The sequence below is a fragment of the Pistacia vera genome, unplaced genomic scaffold, assembly GCF_008641045.1.
Source record: "Pistacia vera cultivar Batoury unplaced genomic scaffold, PisVer_v2 Contig140, whole genome shotgun sequence".
Lineage (NCBI taxonomy): Eukaryota > Viridiplantae > Streptophyta > Magnoliopsida > Sapindales > Anacardiaceae > Pistacia > Pistacia vera.
In genome coordinates, this window is record NW_022195467.1 from 659,618 (window position 1) to 676,738 (window position 17,121).

The 17,121-nt window shown below is 35.7% G+C and overlaps 2 protein-coding genes across 2 annotated transcripts; one reads left to right on the top strand and one right to left on the bottom strand.

Annotated features, from left to right (window-relative positions):
* Positions 1-314: 314 nt before the first annotated feature.
* On the bottom strand, positions 315-983 carry LOC116123178 (secreted RxLR effector protein 161-like). The gene has a single exon (XM_031408986.1). The coding sequence runs from the start codon at positions 981-983 to the stop codon at positions 315-317; it is 669 nt and encodes a 222-aa protein (XP_031264846.1).
* An 8,549-nt stretch (positions 984-9,532) lies between these two features.
* LOC116123180 lies at positions 9,533-10,112 on the top strand. Its single transcript, XM_031408987.1, has 2 exons — positions 9,533-9,791; positions 9,879-10,112. The coding sequence occupies exons 1-2, from the start codon at positions 9,714-9,716 to the stop codon at positions 10,110-10,112; spliced, it is 312 nt and encodes a 103-aa protein (XP_031264847.1). The 5' UTR covers positions 9,533-9,713.
* Positions 10,113-17,121: the final 7,009 nt, after the last annotated feature.

A 17,121-nucleotide genomic window follows, 5' to 3' on the forward strand; every position in this document is an offset into this window, starting at 1 on the left:
TTCCAAAATAACTAATTGTCAACTTAAATTCTGGATTCTGAACAACTTCATTTTTATTCCTGCTACACCCCTAAAAAAAAAAGCTGAAATAGAGGCATTTCAATAGCACATTAGCCCAGTCAACTACTTAACTTTTTTTTTGTTAGCAGAAACACTCACTTCCTTTGTCAGCAGAAATACTCACTTCAACAATCAGCCCAGTCAACTACTTAACATTTTTGTCAGCAGAAACACTCACTTCAACAACATTTAAGTTTTTGTTTTAGCTCCTGAAATTGAGCTACTGATAATGACTTTGTCAGAACATCCGCAATCTACAATTTGGAAGGGACATATTGCACTATCACTTTCTTAGCTAGAACCTGATCCCTTATGTAATGTGTGTCAATTTCTATATGCTTGGTTCGAGCATGAAAAACAGGATTGGCTGCCAAAGCTCCTGCACTAAGATTATCACACCAAATTAAATGAGTTGTAGTCACCTTAACACCTAATTCAGAGAACAAACTGTCTAACCAAGCCAGTTCAGTTGCTGTTTGCACAAGAGCTCTGTATTCAGCCTCTGTTGAAGACAAAGCAACAACCTTTTGCTTGCGAGAACTCCATTGAACAAGGTTAGGTCCCAAGTAGATACAATACCAGCTAGTAGACCTTCTATCATCAAGGTTACTTCCCCAATCAGCATCTGTGTAACACTCAACACAAAGAGTAGTTGCTGGTTTGAACTGTAAACCATGGAATTGAGTTCCTTTTATGTACCTTAACACTCTTTTGTAGGCTTGCCACTGAAGTTCAGTGGGTGCTTGGAGAAATTGACTAAGCTTGTTGACTGTGAAGCTTATATCGGGTCTAGTCAATGTCACATACTGCAAGGCTCCAATGGTACTTCTATATAAAGTGGGATCTTTAAATAATTCACTGTCAGAAGAGAAAAGCTTTGTCCCGGCAGCCATGGGAGTTGGACAAGGATGAGCATCTTGCATTTTGGTTTTGACTAGTAGATCACCAATGTATTTGGTTTGCTTGAGATGAATACCTTCAGTACTTCTAGTAGATTTCTATCCCAAGAAAATAACCAACAAAGCCAAGTGTTTTTAATGAGAATTCACTGTTTAAATCTGTCACAATTTTCAAAATGGAGGAATGCTCTAAACCAGTGATGAGGATGTCATCTACATAGATGAGAATGTAGAGAACTTGAACCGAATCCTTGAAAATAAATAGGCTAGAGTCTGATACTGAATTTTGAAATCCCCTATTCAGTAGAGCTTGCTTGAGCTTGTCAAACCAAGCTCTTGGGGCTTGTTTGAGACTATACAAAGCCTTATTGAGTTTGCATACATAAGAAGAAAATTCAGGATGCTCAAAACCAATGGGCTAACTCATGTAAACTGTTTCACTCAAAATTCCATTAAGGAAAGCATTATTAACATCAAATTGCTATATGTCCCAACCATTTGAGATAGCAAGGGTAAAAATGATCCTAATTGTGGAGGGTTTGATAACTAGGCTAAAGGTTTCAAAGTAGTCTAAACTAGGAGTTTGCTGGAATCCTTTTGCCACCAATCTAGCTTTATATTTTTGTAAGGAACCATCAGCATGAAACTTGGTGCGAAAAACCCATTTATTACCCACAACATTCATTTCAGAGGTTCTAGGAACAAGAATCCATGTCTTATTTTTTAAGAGGGCATTAAACTCCTCTTGCATAGCCTCTCTCCACTCTCTACAAGCAAGAGCTTCATTCACAGAGGAAGGTTCAGGTTGGGTAGTAAAGAGCTTGGTTACTAAACCAGTACTAGTTTGTTTAGCAGATTTTGCGCGAGTAAGCATAGGATGGAAATTAGTTATTGGGTTAGGGGATAGTGCAGGAGTAATAGAAGCAGATATTTCAGTTTCTGAGGGCAGATTGGAAGAAATATTGGAAGGCATTGACTTAGGAGGCTGAGATGAAGAGAGATCAATTACAAGCTGACAGTCAGGAGACTTTTTAGACAAAGAAGACTGTGTTGTTACTGTGGAAGGTTTAGATACTAAACCAACAGGTGGAAAGCAGGTTAGATCTATAGTAAGAGGGCTTTTTGGACACTGTGACACAGACAAATGATTTTGGGTAGTGTGAGTGTGAGGAGGCAGAATTGAACTGATTGGAAAAGACCTGGATGATGAGCAAGACATGGAAGAGTTATCCTACAATTTTGAGTTAGAAACAGAGAAATTTGGTACAAAATTTAACCAAGGAGAAAAAGGAGTAGTAGATGGTGAAACTTGCTTACCAACTGTTGTAGAAGAGGAAGGAGAAGAGCAGAGTTTTGCTGAAGAGACTTTGCTGTTTGTATCAGTTGTACAAGGCACAAAAACAAATGGAAAACTGCATGTGGTGGAGATGTTATTAGTATCAGGAGAGGACTGATGTGTAGGTACAGGAGAGGGAAAACCAGTGGCAAAGGGAAATTGTGTTTCATTGAATTGGACACTAGGTGTAATGATAATTCTATTTTCAGCAATAAGACATTTATAGCCTTTATGGACAAGACTATAGCCAACAAAAACACATTTAGAAGAATCAAAATTTAGTTTATGCTTATGGAAATCCCTTAAGTAGGGAAAACAAGCACAACTAAAGACTTTTAAGGAAGAATAAAGCAGAATTCTACCAAACAAAATTTGATAAGGAGAGATAAATTTCAACACAGAAGAAGGCATTCTATTTATTAAAAAACAGCAGTTTCAAAGGCAAGCCACCAAAAATGCAATGGCATGGATGCTTGGGCAAGTAAAGTAAGAACGGTTTCAGCAATATGTCTATGTTTTCTCTCACCACGCCCATTTTGTTGATGAACATAAACACAAGAATGTTTAAATTCAATTCCAGCATTAGTAAGATAAGAAATTAACCCTTTGTATTCACCACCTTGGTCAGAATGTAAACATTTCAGTTTGGTATTGAATTGTCATTCTACCAAATGGCGAAACCTAATGAATGTGGAACTAACCTCAGCTTTGGTTCGTAATGGAAATAACCAGGTAAAACGACTATAATCATCTATGAAATGTATGTAATACCTAAATCCTTCTAGAGAAGCCACTGGTGCTGGTCCCCAAACATCACTGTGTATGAGTTCTAAAAGGTGATCAGCTCTGGATAGAGAGACAAGAAAGCTTGTTCTATGTGTTTTTCCTAACTTGCAAGCATCACAAAAAGATAAGACAGGACCAGACTCTAGAGGTTTGATATACAGCTGAGACCGAATTTATTAAGAGCTTCAACATGTGGATGTCCTAGTCTATTGTGCCAAAGGTTCATGTTTCCAGCTATGTTAGTAACTTGAAATGTAGATGATGCAATGGGCAACACATGAGAGACAGAACCAGTATGGTTTTCATTAGAAAATGAATCAGTCACTTTGGTACAGTCAGATAGAGCAGGCATTATATTATGAACAAAATCAGTAACTTGAAGTGCAGATGATGCAGTAGACAATGATGCAGTAGGCAACACATGAGAGACAGAAGTAATATGATTATGAGATGTTAAAGCATAGTCATTTGTAACAGGCAAAGCACACTAGGCAGAATTAGAATTAGAGCTACTATGTGCAGAAATAGGCAATATACATAAATCAGAATTACAATTAGAATTAGAGAGAACATTTTTAGGCAAATTGCAGTGAGAACTTTTATTTATTGAAGTTGAATTGCAATTAGAAACAGCATTTGCACTAATGTTTGAACTACTTGGCTGTAAGCTAAAATCAAGAGTGCTGGATTTACTATTAGTAGCAGTAGAGACACTCAAGTTACACTTAGGATTAATGTTGGGATTTAAAGACTTATTCATAGCTATGGAACTAAGACCTTGGGAAGTAAAATAAGGTTGACAAGGTTGACTTGAATGAGGAGGAACTATCTGTCCAGGACAACCAAAGGGATTATGTGAAATCTCATGAGTGGATGGCAAGGTAGAGGGGATGTGCAACTGTTACAAGCCAGCTTTAAGCCCTCCCTGCAAAAGCACTGTTCGAGTGTCCTTGTCCTTAACAATACAATAATCAGAATTAAATTCCACCACTACATTGTTATCTTTTGTGAATTTTGAGATGCTAAGGAGATTCTTAATTATTCTAGCACACATAAGACATTTCTCAAGTATAAACATTTAGAATGTAAGGAGTTGGGTAATAAAGTAAAACCAACATGGGATATGTCTAGAGACTCACCACTCCCAACTTGTAGTTGATCTATACCATCATAGCTCCTGCTTGCTGCTAAGTGATGAGGATCAGAGGTAACATGGTCAGTTGCTCCTGAGTCCATGTACCAGGATGGACCAGTTGGTGTAGTAGAAGAAATGGTCATAGGTGTATGTGAGGTTGAAGATTGAGGAGGATATTGGTGAGAGATAAAGTAAGCTTGACTAGGTTGTTATGTTTGAGCATTAGAAGAGAAATTGGTTTGTGTTTGGGCTAGCTGTGGAGTGGGAAAGGATGTTATATGATAGGCTTGGTTGGGTAAGTAGGTTTGCTGACTAGGGACTGGAAAACTTGGCTGGTTAGTGGCTGGAAAGTGTGTCTACTGACTGGGAACAAGAAGATGTGACTGTGGATAAGCTTGTTGTGAGGCGGAGAATATGGCAATATGACTTCCAAAAGGCAGATTACTGCCAAAAGAGTTGCCACTAGTGGTAGCAAACTGAGATCTAGAACCAAGCTCTCCAGTTTGAGGAAACATGCCAAATTGAGAGTGAGAAGTTCCAAACTGAGGTGGAGTGCCATTGTAAGTAGAATTAAACCTATGATAACACTACACTGCTGTGTGTCCTACCTTGCTACATACTTGACATACTGGTTTACCCTTACCAGTACCTCTGCCATGACCTCTTCCATAGGACTGAAATCCTGATGGTCTGTAATTTGTGACGGCAGGTTCAAAAGTTCCACCAGAATAACTTGAATGCCCAAAATTACTTGGATGTGCATGTGAAAAGTATCCATTACTAGGTGAATAATTGGGTGCAGTAGGCTGGTAAGTCTGTGTAGGAGGTGTAGTGTTTGACAGAAAAGGTACTTGATGAACTTGATGGAGAGTATTAGAAGCATCAGTAGAGCCTTGTAATCCTCTTGACATAGTATTATTAAGAGAAGCAACATGTACTGAACTATTAGCAAGATCTACACTGTTAAATTTCTCCAGTCGCATTTCATATTTCTGGAGCATATACTGTGCTTCTTGACGAGATACTGAATCAAACTTAGACTCAATTCTAGATGTTAGGTTCACAACAACAGCATCAAATTCTAGACCTAGGCCACCTAATACATACTGAAGTAAGTCTTCATCAGTTATAACCTGTCCACTAGATGTTAAATTCTCAGCAATACTCTTCGTTTTCTTAACAAACTCATTGACACTCATATTTCCTTTTTGAGTATTTTGCAAGAGATTCTTCAAATGAAGAGCTCATGCTTTAGAGTCAGTAATGAACTCATTTTCAAGAGCATACCAGATTTCAATAGCAAATTGACACTTAGAGATGTAACTAAACATACATTCTGAAATAGGAGTAACAAGGAATTTATCAGTCTTTTTCCACGCTACATAGGCTAGATTAAGTTTTTCCTTAGCTAGGGTTTCATTTGACTGAGATGAATTAACACTTTCAGAAACAATTAAAGGACCAGGACACGAAATAGCACTAGATGTTCTTCCAATTCATGAGCTCCTACAGACTTGAGACCTCCAGAATCGATAATTATCCTTGTAATTATCTCTCGTTAGCTTCGGAGTGATTGCTTGCAAACTGGACGAAAAAGTTGAAGATTGAGCTGGATTAAGGAGCGTTGTTTTCTCCATAGTGATGAATTGAACAGGGAAAGCCAGGAATCGTTGCTGTAGATGTTTGTCTTCAGCTCTAATACCATGTGAAGATTTAGGTAAGAGAGAAAATGAAAGATCTGATTTGTATATTAAGTTGAATGAATTAAGAATACAATCAAAAATCTCTCTTATATACAGAGGAGAGAATACATGAAAGAGAGAATTGGTAAAGTAAAGTGCAGCAACTTGTTTGAGCTCAAGTGATGAACTAAAAGAGTCAACTCAAAACGACAGCGCATTTGTAAGTTCCTGTATGACCCTTTATGTTTTACAGACCTATAATCTGCACCCTTTGTGTCATATGGTTAACAAATAGATGGCTACCAAATATATGTGGATATTTGGAAATGTTACCAATTCACGTGGCAGCTCGGAATGGCCATAGAGAGATGGTGGAATTCCTTCATGGAATCCAAGGCCTCTTTACAAGAAATTGATAGCAGCAGATTATTTCTAAATCTCAGATTTACAGTTTCTTTGTTTGGTAAGAATACACTATTCTTGATATTATAATTACATATATTATTACTTCATTTTCTCAATTTGAATATTAATAATCACCAAAATATTTTATTTTTCTTCTTCTTTTTATTCAACTAATATTATATTTTTTTTTAGCATACATAAAAAAAAGTTATCAATCTTGATAAAATAAAAAATTTACATTAATAAGTAATTATTTATTTTATATAACAAGATTTATCATTTAAAATATATATGATTTTTTGAAAAAAGAGGAGAAATGTAGATAAAGTAGTATATGATAAATTAAATTTATTCATTATTAGATATAAAATACTTGAATTGATATTTTTTGTAGACAGTTCATATGTTTCATATTACGCTATCAATTTACATCAAAATTAGTCAAAATGAATTAGTTCCTCACATGTACAAAACTTGTTCTTGTTTCACCTTTACAGACGATCCAAGAATAAAAAAAAAACTTGAACAAATTGTACACAACTGCATGGATGAATGATTGGAACATAGCTCATAGGGATATTTTTTAGGGAGATGTATATAAAAATTTGAAATATTTAGCTGCTAGGATATCAAATAAAGAGGATACTGCTCTTCATATTGTAGCTTGGAGAAATTCCTCTACGTTTGTTGAAGAATTGATAAAATATATGAGGAAAGAAGATTTGGCTATTAAAAATAGTGATGGCAATACGACCTTTTTTCTTGTTGCTGTGTCTGGAAATGTGAGACTAGCTGAGCAGATGTTTGAGAAGAATGTAGAATTACCGAGTATCCATGGAGACAAGGAAATGTTATCCATTCACAAAGCAGCTCAACAGGGCCATAAAATAATGGTGGAGTTCCTTTATGGAATCCAAGGACCATTAATAGAAATTGATACCAACAAATTTTTTGGTAAGTATGATATGTTCTTGATATTCTAATTGTATATTACTCCCTTCGTTTCTCTTTAAAAGTTGTTTTAGCCTTATAATTTTTTTCCAAAATAAATGTCGTTTGGCCAAATGCAACCCTCTCTCTCTTTCTCGAAGTATGCCCCTGTCTCCTCTCTCTCTTTCCCTCACCCCTCATCTCCTCTCTCTCTCTCTCTCTTTCTCTTTCTCCTTCTCTTTAAAAGCCATTTATTTTCCATCAATCATCATTGCCATTTCCCACACACCTTCAGAGGAAGGAGCAAAGAGAAAAAAAATTTAAATTAAAAAATTAATTTATTAAAAAGCGTACAATGACTTAAAATGACTTTTAAAGAGAAACGGAGGGAGTAATAAATAATCAAAAAATTTATATGGGGTATCAATAATTAGGAGACAATTTTTTGAAAAAAAATCTCAAATGACAAAAATACAATTAATAGAATATTTCCAAATAAATAACAACTTGTGGGTGGGTAAAATTATTTTTAATGGGTTCATTCCACCAATTTATTTTTAAGGGTTATATTTGACAGTAGAATAGATGCATAGAGTAAGCAAGAAAATTTTCAAAATTTGGCAATGTGTATTTATATATTGAGTGACTGAGAGGTAACAAGTGTGTAGAGTTTAAACTTGAGTGTAAATAGTATCTTCATCCAGTCTCGTATAGATAATTCGTATGTTTAGTTTACTATAGAAGCTCAGTTTGAATGAATTAATTTTTATATATGATCTTGTTTCACCTTGAAAGATTATTGGTGGCTTGATCAACACATCACAAAAAAATTGTATCAGGCTGCATTGAAGGATAACTGGAGCACAGCTACAAAAATTTGTCATGACCATCCAAATTATATAACGTCTAGAATATCACAGAAAGGTGATATCGCTCTTCACATCGTAGTTGAAGCCCAGTCCTCTAGTTTTGTCCAAGTCTTGGTTGATAAAATGAATCCAGAGGATTTAGGAATTAAAAATCATGATGGAAATACAGCTTTTTGTCTTGTTGCTGCATCGGGAAACTTACAACTAGCCAAAAAGATGTTTTGTAAAAATAGTGAGTTAAGAAACATCCATGGTGAAAATGAGATGTTACCTATTCACATGGGAGCTCAGTCAAGCCATAAAGAGATGGTAGAGTTCGTTTATGATACCTCTGGAGATTACTTAAATGACGAGGATCTCATCAAATTGATTAACTGTCTAATAAGAAGTGGATTATATGGTAAGTATGCATTATACCTTATATTTGGGCTAATTAATTTTAATTGACTTTTACCACGTAAGTTATAAACTAAGGATGGGTTAGGGAAACCTCCATTGTTTTTTTTTTTTTTTTTTTTTTTTACATTGGTCTTGCCATTAACCCGTATAATTAATTTTCATTTCAGTGTAAAACAAAAATGAACTAAGTAATTGTATATTTTAACCTATTTTATTATTATTGTATCAATTTAATTATTTGACTCTTCTTTGAATCGAATTTATTTTAGGGTTGAATCTAAGTTATCTATCAATTTGATTGTTGTGTAATCAGGTTTAGCGTAGAATTATCTATACAAAAGGCGATTTAGCCAATCGTCGCGAGGAATCTAATTGGGAGACAACATTGCATATCTTGGCTTGAACACCTAAATTTGCCAATCAAAAGCAGCAGGGAATTTTTAAGAGATGGAACAAAGGTTAGTCTCTCTACTTTTCAAAACCTTAAAGCATGTCTTGATTAGTCATATTGCTGAATGTCTTGGCTTTTACATTCTATATTCACAAACCAACTAATCTATTATTTTTTTCTATTAAAATTTTACTTAAATCAATTTAATTGTACATATGTGGTAGCCCCAAATCAAACAATTCTTTAACGTCAAATTGCTTCTTTTCTTCTAAGGTTGAGTTGCACTTTCTTATTATTACATTCTTAATTTATTAAACAATTTTATACATCATCAGTCACTTAATATTCTCTTATTAATTTCAAGCCATTTTTTATTTCATTTTTTCCAAGTCTTTACAAGAAATGTCTTTCTTCAAAAACAAAGATATGTGAAGCCTCAATTTCTTGTAAACTAATTAAAGTTGGCTCAACCAAACTCTGTTGGTTCAGGTAACGATGAAGCACTTGAATTAGTCAAATGACTTTTGCAACAAATCAGACTTCTGGAGGAAGATAAGATTTCAGAAATTATTGAATACACTTGACCAGTAATATTTATTGCTATCAAGCAATGAAATATTGATTTTCTCACCATAATTATTCGTGAATTCCCTGATTTGATACTAAAATTTGATCGAAACAATTACAGCATATTTCACGTTGCTGTTTTGAATCGTCAAAAGGAAATCTTCAAACTCATTGACAAGATAAGTCTAGCATTTAAGAAACCAATATTTCAATATAGAGATAAAGCAGGAAACAATATCTTGCATTTGGCTGGAATGATGCCACCACTAGAACGGCTCAATAATGTATCAGGAGTGGCTCTCCAGCTGCAACAAGACTTGTTTTGGTTTGAGGTAGATATTTACTTCACTCTTATTTTGCGTCTGAAAAACAATATTTGTTTTCTAATTTGATAAGATTTTCCTTATCAATAAATGCAGGAAGTGAGTCAGATTGTGGATCCAATGGATGTTGAAGCTAAAAATAAGAAAGGGAAAACTCCTACAGATATATTTAAGCAGAAGATCAAAGCGTTAAAGGATAAGGGGGAAAAATGGATGAAGGACACTGCAAATTCATGCATGATTGTAGCAACACTTATTACCACCGTAGTTTTTGCCGCAGCTTTTACTGTCCCAGGCGGCATAAAAGATGAGACAGGGACTCCTAAATAGAAGACGGGCGTTCATACTTTAATGGACGCCCATCCATTAACAAATTTTTTTTTTTAAAATTAAAAAACATTTAGGGATGGCCGTTCATCCATTATGGATGGTCGTCCCTTCATTTTGGACGGGCATCCGTAAGGAATGGACGCCCGTCCATAATGTAAATATAAAAAAAAAAAAAAAAAAAAAACAAATGGACGGCCGTCCAAATTGCATGGATGGCTATCCAAAAAGCACATAACTCAGAGCTTTACATATACTGTCATGAAAAAAAAAATATTCACTGCCTTGTCGGTTTCTTCTAGTTGTTTTGATGATCCTATACTACACTACATTCACCTGGCACCAGAAGGGCTGCGTTTAAAAAGTCTTTGCCATCGTCTTGTACAGGACATGGACTTACTCTCTCGCCGTCCTCATTGCCAATAGACATAGATTGTAACTGCAATGGGACTTGAGTGCAGTTCTTGGCAAAAACTTGTCTAAAATGATAAGCACTGTCATTCAACAACTGATGAAGAAAAGAAATCCCAAGCAATTATGCCTAAAATATCCTATCTTCCTAATAAGACTTGTATGATTGTTATTTAATGGAACGGAACGTTGTTATCACCATCTAATTGTTGTTATCATATATGAGTGTGAAATTACATCTAACTTTTTGTCGTTGAAATTACATCCAGCTTTTTGTCCCTTGCAAACAAAGGCAGCATAAAGCGATGGCTTATTGCAATGGCACTTATTCCTTCAATTTGCAAGCTCTTGTGGATGTTGACCTTCTGTGCAGCCAACTCATCGCGAAGTGGGTAATACCCTAAAGACAGGAAAAGCATAACTGGTTTGGGTCTGTGCCACTTGATTTCTAATTTGCAAGACCATGAGTCTCCATTCTTCAGAAATGGAACAGAAACCAATCCAAAGGATTGCTAAATTTTCTCAATTTTTTCATAACGCAACTGAGATTCATCTTCCCTTCTGCCCCAACAATGCCAATAAGCTCAACATGATGACTATCCATAGAGGATGGCTCTGTTTCCCTTGGACTAAACAAACCACCTCCTTTTACGTCCACCAGATTGATCTTTAACTCAGCAGAGTAGACGTCATGGTCTTTGGAGGCCACTGTAACAGGTACCATGAAGCTCTCTCTGATAAGAGCAAGGCCAGAAGCACCTAAATTAAGATCTACCAGTGGCTCTAGTTCTTCAACCTGGATAGCCTTCTGACTGGAGAATGCTATAGCAGGATCCTTGGTTGGAAAAGTTTCCACCCGACCTTCATACTTCCAAAGAGGCATGTTTGACTTGTATAAGTTGTAGCATAAGAGACATGCTAAAAAAAGAATAGTAACCATCTCCTCTTCTTCTTTCCCCTTGATCCTGGTTAGGTTACTATCTGCATTACTCTTAGAATAACACTGGACAAAAAGAAGAGAGGAGATGGGGTTTTTGGCTTGGCGAAGAAGAAGAAGAAGAGCGAAGAAGAAGGTGGTTTTTTTTTTTTTAAAAGCATGGACGGGCGTCCATTCCTAATGGATCCCATCCAAAGTTAAGGGACATGCGTCCATTCCTAATGGACGCCTGTCCAAACGTAAGGGACGGCCATCCAAAATTTATGGACAGCCATCCCCAATTTTTATTTTTTTTTTTATTTTCATATTTTGGTTAAGGATGGGCGTCCCTTATTTGCGGGCGCCCGTCCAAAATGAAGGGATGACTGTCCATAACGTATGAATGACTGTCCCTAATTTTTATAAAATTTTTTATTCCATTTTATTTATAGACGGGCGTCCTTTAAATGGGGACGCCCGTCCGTAGTCAATGGACCCCCGTCCATCAAATATGGACAGGAGTCCATGCGAGTGAACGGTCGTCCATCTTTGATGGAAGACCGTTCACTAGAAAAAATTTGATAGAAAAATCAGACGCTTGGGTACACGTAGGCCGGTACACATTTTCGGTGCAAAATATTCGGTGCCATAGCTTTGTTGCTCTATGAAAGCAAAAATAAGCAAACAAAGGACAAATACATAAACCATAGGCAAACACAAGATTTATAATGGTTCATTCTCCGTATGAGAGTTACGTCCAATTGGCGATTGTGGAATTTCACTATGAAGAAGAAAAAGTTGCAAAAGTCTCTCACAAGCCTCACAAATTGGCTCTCTCTCTCTAAACCTCTTTTCAGTGGCTCTCACTTTCTAATTGTGGCTTTGCCTTCTATTCTCTTGACTTACTAAACTCTAGGACTTAAGCTTTTTTTATAGGTAATATACATGGGATACTATTTCTAATAGGACTCAAATCTCATATCCTAATAGGAAGGTTATTTTAATTCCTAATTCAATTATATTCCTATTTCTAATAGTATTCTTAAAGAAAAATAATTCTACATAGAAACATATTAGGAAAACCAATGTCCAAATACAATACTAATTTGGATTGAATTTGACTCCACAATCTCCCACTTGGAGACTAATTCAACACGTTTTCAATTCTTCATTTCTATTAGTAGAGGCATCAACTCTTCTTTTTTCAACCAAGAAGTCCATTTTAAGTTGTAAACAACTTTTGTTTCTCAATACATTCGTAAACATATCAACGGGATTCTGACTCCCTTGAAACTTCTTTAGAGCTATAACTCCTTCTAAAGATGAGCATATGAAATGACATCGAACCTGTATGTGCTTTGTCCTAGCATGGTTGACTGGGTTCTTTGCAAGGTGAATAACAGTTTGGCTATTACAATACAAAATGTTCTTCTCATAGTTTTGATCTAACTCTTCTAGGACTTGTTGTAACCACTTACTAGCTTTTGTCACAACATCATACTCTGCCTCTATAGTAAAAAAGGCAACAATCTTCTATAACTTTGAAACCCAACTGATTGTTGTACCACCTAATATAAAGACATAACTTGTGGTACTTTTGCAGTTGTCAATGTCACCAACCATATTAGCATCCACATAACCTTGTAACTGTAAGTCTGACTTTCTAAAGCATAGTGTTAAATCTGTAATACCTCTCAAGTATCTAAGAATCCACTTCACTGCTTCCCAATGTTGCTTTTCTGGATTGCTCATGCACCTACTCACAACTCCCATTGCGTGTGCTATGTCTGGCCTTGTACATACCATGGCATACAGAAGACTGCCAATTGTTGATGCATAGGGTAATTTGGCCATGTATCTCTCACTCATGCTCTATTATAGGTGATTGATCTTTGGATAGTTTAAAGTGACTAGCCAAAGGGGTATTTATAGACTTTGTGAAAGAACCATGAAGAGGTGGTGGAAAATGTTGATTGGAAGCATGTAAACAAGACATGCATGCAAAGATATGGATTAATAGGATTCAAACAAATACAAATAAAGCATAAAAACATTATACCTTCTCCTAGTGATTAGGTTTGATGAAGCCAATACTCAAAAGGATGAATCCTCCACACTTTAACACCAACTTGAGAGAATGAGAAAGTGGTCAAACCTAAGAGAGAGAGAGCTTGTTTTTGTTTTGAGTGAACAAGATGAACCCTTAACCTAAAATGCAACCATTTACATTTATATATACATGGGCCATTTGTAATTAGTTGTTTTTCACTTGCATGCCCCAATAAAATCTTATTCTAAAAGGAGCCCAAGCATTTATTAATTTGCCCTTTTGCCCTTGCACTATTAAAAGGTTATTTTAGTACATGGCGTGCTGTCGTAGGCACCCAGAATTAAAACCTTCCGAACCTAACTACTAAACTGTAAATAGGGTAAACAAGGGTCGATCCCACGAAGAGTGTCTAGCCGAATTTGATGTTATGTGAACAAAGCTGGGGGGTTTTGTGTAAAACAGAAAACGTTCTTAGCAAAAACCAAAAAAAAAAAAACAAAAACAGTTCAATTCGAAATCAATTAATATAACGAAACTTGGTCTCCGTCAACATCCACCATCAGAATCTCACAACTGATCATTGATGCAAAAATAATCAATTCATACATTGAATATTCACCGTTGGAACTATTTTCCTATCTCTCCTTAATTTTAATTAATTAGGAAACAAGCGCTCTTAATTAATCTTACCACTAAACAACCCTAGACAAGCGCTCAAGATTTAATCTAGTGGCAGCCTTAAGAATTAGAGAGATCGATGAAGCTAAACAACACAAACACAAGCGGTTGTATTTAATTTAGTTGAATGTTCTTCATAAGGTTATTAATTCCTGACGCAGCAAATTACTAACCCTAATTGCTTCACAAGTTGGAGGGATCAAACAATTACGGATTTGATATCAAACTTAGAGGTAGATTTCAACAAATAATACACTAGTAGGCCTCCTAGTAATTAAATGCATCAATCATGAAAATATGCACAGAATAACATTCAATACTCAAACACAAAAATTGAACACTAAAATAACATAGATTAGATCTCACAGTTGGTTGATTCCAAGGTCTCCGTTTCCAACGACCAAGTTACAAAAGTTTTAGCCGCTCATGGCCATCAACCAAAACTCCAAAGAGAAAGAAAAATTCCAGAAAAGAGAAGAGAGGGGCGTGGTTCCCCAAACCTAATCTGATCTCCCTTTTAAAATCTAATTTAAGAATTCAAATCCCACTCAATCTCCTAAAAGAAATATTCTCCTATCCTAAAATAACATTAATCCTAATTTAATTCTAATTGGAAATAAAATAAAATAGAGTCCTAATAAAATAGGAAGGTGGTGTTTCCAGCTGTAATTTTTGTGCAGCATGTATGTCTTCAAAACGTGCAATAATAGACTGACTTGCATAACAAGTCAGAACGCTCCAGGACGTCGGTAATACAGATGCGTCAACTTCAAGATCGATTAAAACCTTGATTCAGTCAGTATATCTAAAAACTCAAAACATAAAAGTTGTAGATCTCTTTCTTAGCGTTCCACAGAATTTTGAATCATCTCAATCGGAGCTCAGATGAGAGAGTTAAGCCCAAAATACGAAACAATGTCAAAACTGTCCGAATTCACTTAATTAGTTCCGTTTTGCAATTAACGCTCCCATTTGCTCCCTAAGTCAAAATAGAATAAAAATCAGTACATTTTAGGCAGCAAATAGGTATAAAAGACTAGGCATTAAGGGGGGTAAATATGACATTTTGCATTCTCATCAGTTCATCTCATTTATCTTAATGCTTTAAGATATAATAATTAAATACAATTAATTATTGCTTGACCATTTTAACCCTTAAAATGTCACAAATAATTTTCTATGTAACTATTGCCATAGAAATCTTGTCATTACCCTCGAAAGGTGCTAGCCCTCTTCGAATAATCATTTCTCTCTCTTATCTTTCTCTAACTTCTCAAGGCTATTGGTGTGACCATGTCGGTCCATCATGGATTACCTGTGAGCCGATTTTGGATGAATTTGGAAACCTGTTCAAAGGCCCAAAACTATGGTAAACATCTAGCAATGTGCCATAGTCTTTAAACCAAGATATGGAAATACTTCATCGAACCCTTTTCAGATCATATGTACCATGCAAGTAAAGTCCCTCTATTGATATATCCTGATTGAGTACGGATTCATGGAACGTCAAAATCCTAAACTTGATCTTCTACCTAATCGTCGATCAATATGTCCAGAACTTGTCATCATAAACTTGCTTTCATATGACTAATAATAGACGCTAGCCAGAGATTTTGATTTCCAACATTTATTGACGTTTGTCTAGGAACTCGAATCTGGATGGAGTCAGCAGTACTCCTGATCCTATATTTCTGAGTAATAGATCCCTTCTTGCCTATTGTTAGTTTCCACATATGAACAATGCATGACCAAATAGGCTTTATCATATGAAACATGACTATTCTCGTATTTATATACTATATGAATCATACGCATCTATATCGGATCCGACCACAATGTCTCAGGTCTAAGGACTACATCGTGCACTGATATAACCAAACGATAAATCATTGACTACATGCTTTTCCAAGTGATTTGTCGTTATTCGGTCACGTTCAAAAAACAATTCACCAATCGCTAATCCAAACTAATGCCCCAATGACATGACTATCATCATCATCTGTACTTATATCAACTCATGATATCTTTCGGAAGCATCCAGTATGCCTACTATGCAATATAGTTGCCCAAATTATATTGCTTCCGTAGGGAACCTTTTGATAAATTCATTTACCGATTAAATGAATCACCTGGACAATTCATATACATACTTTATTTTAAATGCATGACTGAATAAAGGAAGCAATTTATATATGTGAATTGAAGAACTTTTTCTTCCATTATTTATGGTATATTGATACAAGACAGAATGTTCTGAAACCGACAACACGAATGGTTTCTAGGGCATACACTAACATACACCAACAAATTCCCACTTGCACTAAAGCCATTCGATGTTATATCTCATACCCATCTTCTCAAGATGATGGTCCAATTGCTTCAATGTCACTGTTCGAGTCAGTGGATCAGCTACATTTTCTACTGAAGGTGTCTTCAGAATTATAATCTCTTCAGCTCCAACGAATTCTCTCAAAATGTGATACTTGTGCTAAATGTGTTTGGATTTTTGGTATGCCCTTGGTTCCTTTGCCTGTGCAATAGCTCTAGTATTGTCACAGAACATGCTTATCAGGTAAGCCATGTTCGGAACCACACCAAGTTTAGTTACGAACTTTTACATCCAAACAACCTCCTTTGCTACTTCTGAAGCAGCAATGTATTCAGCTTCTGTAGTGGAGTATGTTGTAGTTGTCTGTTTTGATCTTTTCCAACTAACAACACCTCCATTACATATAAAAATGTACCCTGATGTAGACTTTCTATCATCAATATCTTATTAGAAATCAGAATCTGAGTATCTTCGAATGTTTAATTCTAAACATCCATAACTCAAAACTAGATCCTTAATTCTTCTTGAGTACTTAAAGATCGACTTTACATCCAACCAATGTTTCTCCCCTGGATTTGATTGATATTTGCTCGTAACACTTATAGTGTGAGCTATATCAAGTCTTGTA

What these genes read in the sequence shown, in the direction of transcription:
- LOC116123178 (XM_031408986.1), bottom strand. Translation starts at nt 983, where the DNA reads ATGCAAGATGCTCATCCTTGTCCAACTCCCATGGCTGCCGGGACAAAG.
- LOC116123180 (XM_031408987.1), top strand. Translation starts at nt 9,714, where the DNA reads ATGATGCCACCACTAGAACGGCTCAATAATGTATCAGGAGTGGCTCTC. An exon ending in AAGACTTGTTTTGGTTTGAG is followed by an intron (nt 9,792 to 9,878) that starts GTAGATATTTAC and finishes CAATAAATGCAG; the next exon opens with GAAGTGAGTCAGATTGTGGA.